The sequence below is a fragment of the Urtica dioica genome, chromosome 7, assembly GCF_054948205.1.
Source record: "Urtica dioica subsp. dioica isolate 48M chromosome 7, U.dioica_male_clone48M_v1_H2, whole genome shotgun sequence".
In the NCBI taxonomy this organism is placed as follows: Eukaryota; Viridiplantae; Streptophyta; class Magnoliopsida; order Rosales; family Urticaceae; genus Urtica; species Urtica dioica.
The window spans coordinates 45,906,957-45,919,564 of NC_142762.1; the positions used below are offsets into that span (position 1 = coordinate 45,906,957).

Here is a 12,608-nt window from a genome sequence, read left to right on the forward strand (position 1 = left end):
GAAATATAATATAGCCTGAAGGTGATACTGATATTTCGCTGCAGGCCTGTTTTGATGTATACTTGAATATTATTATTACTTGTTGAAGCAAAAAGAAAAAGAATATTATTATTACTGTATTTCCTGCTTTATTTATGTACGGATATGATTAATCAAGTAAAATACACACGCCACATGATTCACATCCAATTCCTTGTTATGTAGTTGTCTAAATTTCTAGGGCAGTGAGTTTGAAGAATAAAAGATGCTCTCAAGTGGTGGGTTAGACATTCAGTAATTGGAATTTGGATGCAATCTAACATAGTTGTTTTTTTTTTTTTTTTTTTTTGGGGGGTGGGTGGTGGTTCACTAATAATGATGAGTGGTGGATTAGACACTGTATAATTGGGAATGTAGTCAATCCCGGTACCCGAGAAGAATGTGTACTGTTTTTTGTATATATATATATATATATATATATATATATATATATATATTTTTAACTGAAATGCAAGTACAATATTCTTGTACTACAGAAATAGGGTTCTCTTCTCTTCTCTCCAACAAAATTAACCGGTGGATATCGTATAGGAATACACCACACCAGTTGATTTTAAAACCGTATTCTTTTCTACATATAAAAAAAAGGTACAGCTATATAAATTTAGCAGGTAGGTTTACTGGCATGGAATAGAATAGATCAACAGTACTAGGGATATTCTGGGGGTATTGTTAACTTACAGAGATATTGCAATATATCTACATAGCCTTAATTGGAAACAAATATATCTATATACATGCTTACCAAAAGATAGTTATCTGAATCCACAAGTAAGCTTAGAAGCAAGCATTTACTAATATAAACGTTCCATTAAATTGATCATTTATGTGATTTACACGCTATATACAACCCTAAAAATTATAAATTAATTAATGATACAGTCGAATCCAAAGTAGAGTCACAAACGACAATTTTTAAAACTCGCCGACAAGCTTGCCTTTGCAATAATGTAAATGAAGCAAAAAGACTATTACAATTTAAACATTCTTCCATTTCACGACTAATCTCTTTACACTTACAAGTTCCAACCACACTACTAATGAGAATAGTATTCTTGACAACGATATTAACTCTTCTAATTTTTTTTCTTTTCTATTTTCTACTCTCCTCCTCAAATAGCTGTTTCCAATCATAGTAAAAGCGTATGTTAAACAAACAAACGAGTGAGGCATGAATAAATTAGCAGCAGCAGCACCGATTTACTCATGCTGATTTATTTCGATATAGCCCCAGCAGCAAAAAGAAGATTCCTCCGAGAAAACTGCACAATCATCAAAGCAAACAAAAAAAAATTAACCAGGTGATTGTTGATCATCGGATTCATAAGCAAAAACTTTCAAAAAAAAAAAAGGTAACCGGGGAAAGTAATTACCCTTAAACTGTTAACCGGGGTCGACTTGGTACCCAGAGTTTTCAATGATCTGAGCCGACTCGTGTTTCCACTTTTGCTGATCAATGCGGAGAGACAAGACAAGACACGGTTGCATTATTACCATTGTTCTCCATGGAAACAAAAAATAAAAAAAAAATTAAGCGCGATAGAGAAAAAGAGAAGTTACATTTCCTCGGTCCTGGGCAATTTGGCGCTCGTGGTCACGTCCCACAGTTTGACGGTGCAATCGGCAGACCCAGATGCAAGAAGCGAGCCTTCGCCGCTGATAAAGACATGTTTTCAGAGAGATCATTATCCGAAACAGCTAATAATAATAATACAACACTTGGTTTGTTGTTGAATAGTGGATCGTCTGATATCAACCTGAAAGCAAGAGTCCAGATGGAAGAGGTGTGACCCATGAGAGGCGTAACGCATCGGCCGCTGGAGAGGTCCCACATCATGATAGCCCCGTCTTCGTCGCCGGAGGCCATGTATCTGCCGTCCGGCGACATCGCCAGAGACAATATCATGCTCCGGTGACCGATGAATATTCTCACGCACTCACCGCTGTGAACATCCCACAGCCGCACAGTTTTGTCGCTTGAACCAGTCGCGACGTAGTTGCAGTTTGCGTGCCACTGAACGCACTGTTATCGTCACATCAGCTTCGTCAGAAAAAACGAGAGAGAGAGAGAGGGAGAGAGAGAGAGAGAGTGTTTACGTCGACATCAGATAAATGGCCAGCCAGTATTCGCAGAGGTTGTATTCTGTCCACCGACCAAATTCTTGCTGTGCGGTCATGCGATGCACTCGCAAAATAGTGTCCCACTGGGCTATACTGCACCAAGAAGCCAGCATGGAATTCATAATACATTATAAAAGACTAATTAATGGATATAGTAAGGTGAAAAGTTCTTAATAAAAATTGGTTTTGGCCAATGACCCCAAATGTTTACTCACAAAGTGCTTTTAGCAAAGAGAGAGCATAAAACCTCTGAAGAAATCATGGAATTTTCAGGACTCTCTTAATGCCAACACCACGAATGACAATTCCAATTATTCGTGAGCATATTCTACCAGTTTAACTGGCTTAGGCATTATTATCAACAAACTCGAATGCAAATCCTTAACGCGGTGATGAACTTAATATTTAGCATAGAAGCATAACCAATTGTCTGGCGTTAGGGTTCGGGCTTTGGGGTTATTCAGTTTTGGTGGTTTGGCTGGGCAGGGCCTCCTTCTCAGGGGGCTTAGTTTTAATAAAATTTCTGTTTTTTGTTTTTAAGCTTAACCAATAGTAAGTTACGTGATTGAAAGTTTTAAAACATACCTGAACATCCCATACAGGATAATTATGACCCTTATAGCAAACGAGATTTGCATTTAGTTTGGTGCTCCATAGCCGAACTGCAATCATTTGAATTCGAAGTTCCATAAAGACTATTGTTGAGGATGGAACCCATGAACTGGGAAATACAGAAAATAGATCTACGTACTTGTTGAATCCGCTGAAGAGGAGAGTATGAAATCCCCAATAGGACAGAAAGTAGCTGAATAAACTGGGCCTGAATGACCCTGAAATAATGTATAGGGTCTTTTTCCTCCGGTTACACTTATTAACTCATTTGAAGTAGAATCACTTTCACCCTGCAAAACAGCTGAGACGGCACTAGCTATATTCAAATTTGTTTTGGCCAGAATGCATTAAGTAGCAAACTAGAACCAAAAATTTGGGAAAACAAAAGCGACAATAATAATAATAATAATAATAAGATAATAGAATAATAATTATAATAATAATAATAATAATAATAATAATAATAACAACAATAAATGACACTTACAGCCAGTAGATTGTTGCCCAAGTTTTGACATATCCCAGACCTGTGACAATTAAAGTTCCAGGGTCAGAAAGCAATGCTTAAAACGGAACACTATGGGAAAGAACGAACCTTTAGAGATGAATCAGAAAATCCAGCAGCAAGCAAAGATCCATCATGGGATATAGATGAACAATTCAAACTGGAAAAAGAGAAGCCAAAACATTAGAAATGGAGAAGGATGAAACTTATAAAAGATTTAACATAATGTCAGGGACAGAAAGAAAAAAAAAAACGAGAAAACATTACCCATTATGTGTGTTGGTAAGCGTATAAAAACTAACAGATGGGAGTGCAGCGCTGCTCAACTGTACGCGATTTCTTAAGTCGTCAAGTATAGACTGTTCGACCTCTATGGGACTGAAAGCAACAAAGTAAGATAATAATGAACTACATTCGGCAGAGAACTAGCCATACAACAAAAATAAGTCAAAATTGTACACAATACATTGTAGGCAACGCAAGCTCTGGTTTGACTCTTGGCGCCATAGTTGCAGCGTTTGTCTCGGGACGTGTGGGTTTCGCAGCTGGACCCGTTGCCTTGTCCTTTTTCGTCTTTTTAAGTGGACCACTCTGCTTTCCACCTTCCATTGATCGTTTCTGGACACTCAAGTCAATATGATAAGCATCTTGATATTACACGCTCTTAATACGTCTGAGCTAAGCATAAACTACTCAAAATATGGATTTGTGGTATAAACAGATATGCATGAGAAATGTGCTAGGAACCTTATTTTCATCCCATTCCGCCTCTTTGGCGTCAGCTTCTGCCCTTTCGGAATCTGAAAGCAGTCCCCCAGCCTTTTCCAAACGATCTTCGAATGAATCTTCAAGCAACTGTGGATTACACAAATAAATTTAAAATTAATAATCAGAAAATTGCAAGCATCCTCATAACATGTTCATGATAAATTAAGCAATAAAAGCATGAGATATACACTGACACCTAGAATTTAGCCGGAAAAGAAAAGAAAAAAATCATTAACTCACCCCCCAATGAACTTCCTTCTGATTTATCTTATTAGCTACATCCTGGCTGCTTCCAATGAGTGTAACAGCCTCGGGATCATCCGAAATCGAATTGGGTTGTCCAGGAGAAACTGCATGCCAATCCCATTGTATTATTTCATTGATAGATAAAGAATGAAAGTCGAATTGCAGGGACCAAAGCAAAAAAGATTTACCTAAAAAGTTTATATGTTCATTGACAACCCCAAGTATAGTGGTTGACTGCGCTTTGTGGAGAAATTGGAGGAGGAGTTCATAAGAATACTGTAAAATTCAATGAATTGTGAGTCTATGGATGTAGTAGTATTGTAGAATAACGCAAAATATTTGTAGATTTCTAAGCAACTATTCCAAATGAACATCCTACCAAAATTTATGCCCACAAAGAAACTTCCATCACAAAATTCTCTGTTTACTTTTCTCTTTTACAAGATAAATTTTATTGACTTCGCCTATATATATATAGAAATACGATAACAATACAGAAGCAGAGCAAAAGAAGAATAAGAAACAAACATGTTAGTGTTACCTGACATATCTTAATGTTGACTTTGCTCTGTCTATAGGTGTGAGCAAACTCCATCTCCTAAAATGAGAAGAGAGACAAAGTTGGCATTGTAATATTGTTTGACTCGGGGTTACCAAAAAGCGTTGATGGGAAACGAGAAACGAACCTCCAAATGAGATGGAGAGATGACTCCTTCCAACTTCTGTAGGTCTCGTGCGTGCATGACTTCATGGTCCTCACGGAAGGTATTAAAGAAGGTTCGAGCTGGAAATTCAAACCACATTTGCTATTAAAACCAGATGTTGTTTTCTTCACGATCAAGAAAGACGCTCGAAGAAATACCTTCTTGAATATGACCGTCCGCTACCAGATCCATAAAACAGTGGATGAACACGGGGTACAACACACGAAGTAACTCATGCTGCAAAAAGGAATTAATCGAAGCTATGACCGGCAATGAACAATGTAAAAACCTATAAAATAAAATATGAAGAGATGCGAATGAATGAAACAGATACCCTGAACCGATCCAGAGAATTATAGGTCCATGATCTCAGCTTGCTATACCCTTCGTGATATTGTGCCGGTCCATTCGCAGCTCTGATACAAAACATAAAAGCGGCCATTAAGGGACAAAAATAAAGTATACAAGAATCACAAACTTTCAGAATAAAACTACTGATGTGAAACTAGTTTCGAAAGGAAAAAAAACCTTAACCAGCCTCGTTATTACTTACATCAAGTGAGTTTATGAAACAAAACCCCTTAATTTCATTTCTTTAAATGTTCATATCACCAAGAAACACACCTACCTCAACTGCCGCGAGCTAAATTTCGTATTTTAAGTAACCAAAGAAAAATCCTAAGAGATTCAACTAAACCATGACAATGGCGACAAAATTCCATACAACTCCAAGAAACGAATAATGGAAAACTAGTTACAGCGAATGCAAGAGACATATTCAGAACTAAATCTTGAGAAAAGAGCGTTACTCGGAGAAAGCGAGAAGGTGTTTTGCGATATCGGGGTCGAATTGAGAGTTGGAAGAGATTGGAGACGATGAATTGTTGCCGGTCTTGTTGATGGGATGTTGGTTAAGCTCATCTTGGAAAGCGTTCTCTGTATGCTTAAACCCTTTCTTCTTCAAGTACGCCGATACAAATTTGAGGATGTTCTCTTCGTCCATTGCTAGCTCTACTTCGTCTTCGATCGCTCGAAGGTTTCACTGACCGTGTGTCGCGATTTCGGGCATGAAAGATCGATTGAGGAAGAGAACAATGAAGGTGTGGGCTTGAAAGTTTCTCTTTCTCAATTTGGGCTTATTGCCCAATAACCCAATTTAAAGGCTTATGTCCCTTAAGTGGAAATTATCTGGATTACCTGAGAATACCTCATTTTATGTGTCCATTTTATTATTATTATGTTACTACTTTCAAGCTTTCATCTTCACTTAAAAAATTGAAGACTTTTTCAGACTCATCAAAGAAATAGGATAATATTCACAAAAATGATTGTTTACAACATAAAAAATTACTATTTTCGCAGTAAATTATTTGAACGCGCTAAATTAATTTTTTTTTTTTAAACACTATCGCATGCAATTTCTATATTTGAGTTGTGGAAATGAATTTACCTTATTTTCAAACTTAATATCTCAAATATCTCATTTTTTTTTTATTCTATATGTATGAGAAGTGTCTCTAAAGATATCATGTAAACCGGTCTTGTGTTTTGTTATCCGCATTGCGGAAAATACGTCATTGTTAAATTGGTCTCCTCCATGCAGGTTGCGACACGTATAACTCTCGATTTAGAATGAGCGCGAGAAAGCTATAAAAAATGTGATTTACTATCGTCATCTCTAAGATTAAGTGGGTCGTTTAATTAGTCTCCATATCACTTGCAAAGGTTCTCGGCTAAGTTGAGCTAATAAAGTCGATCCTAGACCCCATCGAGGTGCTCAAATAGGATTTGGTTATCCACACTTCTAAAAGGGTTGAACTTAGTTAAGCCCAATTCGTATGAGACTTCAAACTCAGAGACTTGAGACGTGAGTCCGATCATTTTAAGGCCCAAAAAATTATTTATTTCGGTGGAACTAAATAAAACTACACCAAATATCTTTCAAGGGGAAAAAAAAAAAAAAAAAAAAAAAACTACACGAACTCAAGGTTCTAAATGCCGACGAAAATCGGCGTTGTCGGAGCAAAAAAGTTCTATGATGAGTATATTTTTGTTTTGTCAACATTTTTCGTCGAATGTTATCGTTTTTCGAATTTTTTTTGCACCTGAGATTCGAACTCAAGCCCTATACCTTCGGAGCACAAGTGCTTACCACTAGACCTAGTTGCCAACCTATTACATTCTATACGATATTTTAATATAAGATATGTAAATCGGGAATTTTAATATACAAGTCGATGTAAAAAGAAAAATAAAATAATAAATATTGTTAAGCCGTTTTTTGGATTTAACATTTGTCGACATACATGGTGTACTTTGAAAAGTCACGCGCCTAGTCTTAAATGGGCCTAAAATCACTCTTCGAGATTTCAAGTGTGGTGCCATTTTCGGTGCCGTTTCGAGTTTCCTGATTTACGGAAAATCGACATGCCGACGGAAAATCGAACGGAAAAAATGTGGAAAATGGCAAATGAAATGCCGTTTTCAAATGACGTTTTCTATGGAAAATCGACCTGCGCGCCGATGGAAAACCGAACAGAAATAATGTTGCATAATATATTAAAAATATATACATACATATATTATCATAATACAATCATTAACATGCATATAAACATCTTTTAATTTTTAAATTTGTAATTTATATGTTATTTAAGCTACAATAACATCTATAGATTTAATATATAGACTTAATACATATTTCAACTAAATGGTGTTTATTTCTCTTTGATTTTTTTAATACATTATTAAAGTTCACGTGATTGTGTGAATAGATGGTCTCAAGTAAAACAACGAGTAGTCATCATTTCTCTGTAGCATCCACTCTTTTGTTCTTTTCCCATGTCAGATATAAGTACAACTTACTATTTAATATTAAAAAAAAAACTGACAACCTCTTTATTCTTCCTTAATAGCTCAGTTACACAAACATTTGTAAAAGCTAATAACCACTCACACCAAAATCAAAGAGATAAATTTGGGTTTTAAAAAAAATAAAAAGACAAACCCCTCTCATCTAGTTACCGATTTTCTCTCATGCGCTTCGTTTCGTTCTATTTTCCCAAAATGAGAACGATATTTAGCGTGCTTTACCGACAAATAAAAACGACAAGGTGCAACCTTCGTTTTAACGAAACGGCATGTCATTCCTGGAAAACCCATCGACATTTTACGACGAAACGAAAAAGTACGCGTTCGTCGGCCGCTAGGCCACCGGCAGCGGTGGCGCCGGCGAATCGCCGGCGTTTGAAACCATGAGCTTACCTAAGTTCTTATTTTTTTTAGAGAGAGAATGGTGGGGTTTTGAATGATTTGGTGGGACAACCCGAAATGACTTAAAAAAAAAAAAAAAAAAAAAAAAAAAAAAAAAAAAAAAAAAGATGGCAAATTACATTGCCACGTCATCATGTGGAAAGGGCAATTCAATTTGGGCAAGCAGAGTTGTGATGTCATCAAATAGACAGCCATTTGCGGGGATGACGTCAGCAATTGATGTGGCAAAACACATTTGGGCCTTGACAGATAGCCCAACCCTTTGCGCGAGAGCCCTATTCTGAGGCCTGGCGAGAAGAGTTCTTCGTGAGCCTGGGAGCCCTATTCTGTTTTGCTTGAAGCAAAACACATTTTCCTTTGTTTATACACCAAATAACGATATAGCAAATATTTTGAATTAAGTTATAAGAAATGTAGTGTATATATATATATATATGTATATACACATTTATACAATTGTATATATATTGAGTATAAGTACGTTGAGATTGAAATTAACGAGAGTATTTGATATTATATTGGTGCAAAAATAATAAGTATTGAAGATTATAAAATATAGTTGGCATAAATTTCGAGTTTAAAATTTGAAATATATATATGTATATATATAACATATTATATAACATTATTTTCGTTCGTTTTTATTTTATTTTATAGAAAATGCATTTGAAAACGACATATCAATTGCCATTTTTAACATTTTATTCGTTCGATTTTCCGTCGATGCGTTGATTTTTTGTAAATCGGAAAGCTTGAAAACAACGTCGAAAACGATATTTCGAACGTAGCACCAAATAAAACTAAAAAAAAAAGAAGAAGGAAACATAGACTATAAGTAAAATGAATCTTAAAAAGCAAAAAAAAAAATTGGCGCACAATTATTTTCCGGGGCGTGGTCACTCGCAGAACCGTAGGGGATAGACCGCTGACTTCATCTTGTAGCGAAATTTCATATCGCCGTAAACAAAACAAAAATGACTAAAATTTAGCCAGTAAGAACACACCACATCACACAAGTGTCCACGTGGACAAATTTTATTGGTTAAAAGCGTGTCAGCAAACGTGTCCCCTGAAATACGGTACAATTAACAAGCCCGTTCTTCATTCTCATTCTTCTTCGCATCGTACAGCCCAAAGAAGAAGAAGAACATACGCTTTATTTGCAGATCGAAATCTGAAAATCTTCCAAAATCCCCAATTCGGATTTTCCCAATCTGTAACCCTAACCCTAATTTCGAAAACGTTTCTCTCTCTCATTCTTCCGGCTCGCTCACCGTGGCTTCCTCAGGTTCTCCGAGCCTGACTCGAAGAAAGCCTTCTTCATCTTCATCTTCAGCTCAACCGTCGATCTCGTCTACCACTGGTTCGACTCGCGTTGTGGTTAGAGAGCCGGGAAGGCAATCCGATTCCGACTTTCCTTTTTGGCAACAGAACTGGTTCATTGGTCTGCTATTCGCCATGGCCGTCGGATTCTTTGCCCTTGCCGTGTTTTTCTACCTCGGACTCGATTCCGAGAACGGCTACGCCACCACAGCTTCCGCGGCTTCTTCTGAGGGCGTCGAGGTATTGATAGATCATAGATCAGTTGCTGTTAGAGTGATTCGTATCTCTTATTGATTCTCTTGATGTCCTGAGCTTTGTCATTTCGTGGAACGTATGCGAAAATTAGGGATTTCTGAAGAAATGAAATCTAGTTTCTGGTGAATAGGATATTCGATCACGAGGAAGGAGCGCAATTACGATTAACAAATGAAATTTTAACGGACGCAAATTGAACATTTGATTTGTGATATGCTTGAGCAGATTACATACGGGACAGTTTTGAAGCTGATGCATGAGAAGACCAAGTTCCGATTGCATTCGCACGATGTGCCATACGGTTCTGGGAGTGGGCAACAATCAGTGACTGGTTTTCCCAGTGTTGATGATTCTAACAGCTATTGGGTAAGCTATTTATGTCCTTAAGTATTTACTTTCTCTTTGTTTGGGACGTAAAGAGTTTTGATCTGCAGTTGAAAATTGCTGAATGGAACCCCCTTTAGGATATAAATTTATGAAATTAATTTCGTTGCAGCTCTGGACATAGGAATGTCATATTGGAACTTGATATTAGATATTTCCTGCTCGGGGCAGTGGAGCGATTATAATTTATCTTAAGAAGCAAGTCACACAAGCTTTCTGTGTTTTCTTTTTCGTTATGGTTTAGCATATTTCACGAGGTTGTTTATTACTCTAAACAATTATCTTTCAGAAAACTATTGCCTGGTATAGACTCAAAGGGGTAAAACTAATACAAAAGTAGAGTAGCTTTCTCTCTTTGAAATATCAAAATGAATAAGCCTGTAATGGATTATCTTTGAAAAGTTTCTTAAAACTTATTTCTTTTTCACAGATTGTTAAACCAGAGCTTGATACTCTGGCTAAGCAAGGGGATACCATCAAAACTGGGACAATCATCAGGTTGCAACACATGAGGACTAGGAAATGGCTGCATAGTCATTTACATGCGTCTCCAATATCCGGCAACCAAGAGGTATGTTTCAGTCCACATATTGTTTGCTCCCTGAATTCTATTATGCTTAATGTTTGATAATAATTAATTTTGCTGCTAATAATTTATAAGATATGAAATGAAACTTTGCTCGCTGAACAGTGAATGGAGTGAGATGAAATTCGCAGACCGAATTTGTTCCATATTCTTTAGTGATGCAGTTTGATAACTTATTATATGAAGCTTCTGATATTTTGATCATTATATGAGTTTGGTATTTATGCTTCGGATTAAATGTGTGTTTATGGATTTTCATGGCAGAAAACATGTCACTCCTTCCTGAGCATGACTTAACCTAACGAATGGTTCATATAAGCTGCAAATGATATCGTTGCTCCTTGCATGTAATATATAAATTGTAGTTGTTTCTAAACTTTAATCTGCACAATCATTCTTGCTATAGGTGAGCTGCTATGGAGGAGAGAAAGAGTCAGACACCGGTGATCACTGGAGGTTAGCTCAGTGTACATACTTTTTTTCCTCGTGAGACGAACAACGTAATTATTTAGACGTCTCTCTAACGCTGCACATTGGTGTCACATTTTATAGGGTTATGATCGAAGGGACTGGGAAGACGTGGAAACAAGATCAAAGGATTCGGCTTCAACACATTGACACAGGTGTCTATCTACACAGTCACGACAAGAAGTACACTCGCATCGCTGGAGGGCAACAAGAGGTAATGAAATCAGAGAGACCCCTTTAATCAATTCAAACCTTGTTGATTTACTTCCGTGCTAAGCTATCTACATACAAAAAAATTACTCTTAAGAGCTTAAATGCCTTGCCTTTGCAGGTTTGCGCTGTCAAAGAGAAGCGCGCGGACAATGTTTGGTTGGCTGCAGAAGGGGTTTACCTCCCGGTCAACGAGGGCAGTGCAAGCATGTAGATTTCGATTTGAGTAGTCCCCGTTAACTATTATTCTACTAAAAACCGGGTACATGGGTTTTGGGTTGTTTTGCGGGATTTGGTGCCTGATTTTGTAACAGTTGTAGAACCATAGAATTCATCATCTTAAAACGACACTGATGTTGTCTGTTATTTACACACTCTATCCTTTCTAAGAGAAGAAGAAAAAAAAGTTTAGTCTTTTTTAAATCATCAAGTCTGGATGAATCGATATGTGAAATCTAACGAGTCTAGTACCAAATCCTTATAATTGCTCATACTTATGTAAGTTGTTCTCATCCCTTTTTCATCTTAAAAGGACACTGTCATGTTGTCTGTCATTTTACACCCTCTATCCTTTCTAAGAGTAAGAGAAGAAAAAAAAATTATAGTCTTTTTTAAATCATTCTGTCTAGAGAAATGGATATATGAAATTTAACGAAACTAGTACCAAATTCTCATAGTTTTGTAAGTTATTATGATATCTTTATCTTATGATCTATGTAAAATTGTCTAGCATTACGGATCAATGATTAAAATATCGATACCGATTCCTAAATTTTGATTTAATTGATATTTCAATTATTGATGGTATCTTCTAAAACTATTTATACCGACTTAGTATATCACTTACTGATAAATATACCAACTAATATTTTATAACAAAATATATATTAATTACTCATACATATATATATGTATATATATATATTATATTCATTACACGTAAAATATATGTTGTGAAATACATGTGTATTGTTGGTGTTGCTTACTTACTCTGTTGGTAGTAGGACCAGCCAAAAAAAAAAAAAAAAAAAACAATTGTCTGCATCGATAGTGGAACAAAGAGAGTAAATTTTTTTAAAAATTAAAAAAAATATATCGGTAAATGATTTATTTT

The 12,608-nt window shown here is 36.3% G+C and overlaps 2 protein-coding genes across 2 annotated transcripts; one reads left to right on the top strand and one right to left on the bottom strand.

Moving 5' to 3' along the window:
- Positions 1-884: 884 nt before the first annotated feature.
- TAF5 (TBP-associated factor 5) lies at positions 885-6,116 on the bottom strand. Its single transcript, XM_089620721.1, has 19 exons — positions 5,805-6,116; positions 5,330-5,411; positions 5,154-5,232; positions 4,978-5,075; positions 4,833-4,889; positions 4,480-4,567; positions 4,286-4,395; positions 4,025-4,132; positions 3,744-3,895; positions 3,545-3,655; positions 3,368-3,437; positions 3,260-3,299; positions 2,912-3,073; positions 2,746-2,822; positions 2,137-2,253; positions 1,797-2,062; positions 1,600-1,695; positions 1,413-1,488; positions 885-1,301 (listed from the first exon to the last, which is right to left on the bottom strand). Exons 1-19 carry the CDS (start codon positions 5,996-5,998, stop codon positions 1,254-1,256), a joined length of 2,031 nt encoding a protein of 676 aa, XP_089476847.1. The 5' UTR covers positions 5,999-6,116; the 3' UTR covers positions 885-1,253.
- A 3,253-nt stretch (positions 6,117-9,369) lies between these two features.
- SDF2 (stromal cell-derived factor 2-like protein precursor) lies at positions 9,370-11,924 on the top strand. Its single transcript, XM_089621019.1, has 6 exons — positions 9,370-9,831; positions 10,072-10,212; positions 10,661-10,801; positions 11,223-11,272; positions 11,369-11,498; positions 11,616-11,924. Exons 1-6 carry the CDS (start codon positions 9,727-9,729, stop codon positions 11,706-11,708), a joined length of 660 nt encoding a protein of 219 aa, XP_089477145.1. The 5' UTR covers positions 9,370-9,726; the 3' UTR covers positions 11,709-11,924.
- The last annotated feature ends 684 nt before the right edge of the window (positions 11,925-12,608 follow it).

What these genes read in the sequence shown, in the direction of transcription:
- TAF5 (XM_089620721.1), bottom strand. Translation starts at nt 5,998, where the DNA reads ATGGACGAAGAGAACATCCTCAAATTTGTATCGGCGTACTTGAAGAAG. An exon ending in TGAACATATAAACTTTTTAG is followed by an intron (nt 4,396 to 4,479) that starts GTAAATCTTTTT and finishes ATTGGCATGCAG; the next exon opens with TTTCTCCTGGACAACCCAAT. An exon ending in AGAAGGAAGTTCATTGGGGG is followed by an intron (nt 4,133 to 4,285) that starts GTGAGTTAATGA and finishes TGTAATCCACAG; the next exon opens with TTGCTTGAAGATTCATTCGA.
- SDF2 (XM_089621019.1), top strand. Translation starts at nt 9,727, where the DNA reads ATGGCCGTCGGATTCTTTGCCCTTGCCGTGTTTTTCTACCTCGGACTC. An exon ending in CTTCTTCTGAGGGCGTCGAG is followed by an intron (nt 9,832 to 10,071) that starts GTATTGATAGAT and finishes ATGCTTGAGCAG; the next exon opens with ATTACATACGGGACAGTTTT. An exon ending in GACACCGGTGATCACTGGAG is followed by an intron (nt 11,273 to 11,368) that starts GTTAGCTCAGTG and finishes CACATTTTATAG; the next exon opens with GGTTATGATCGAAGGGACTG.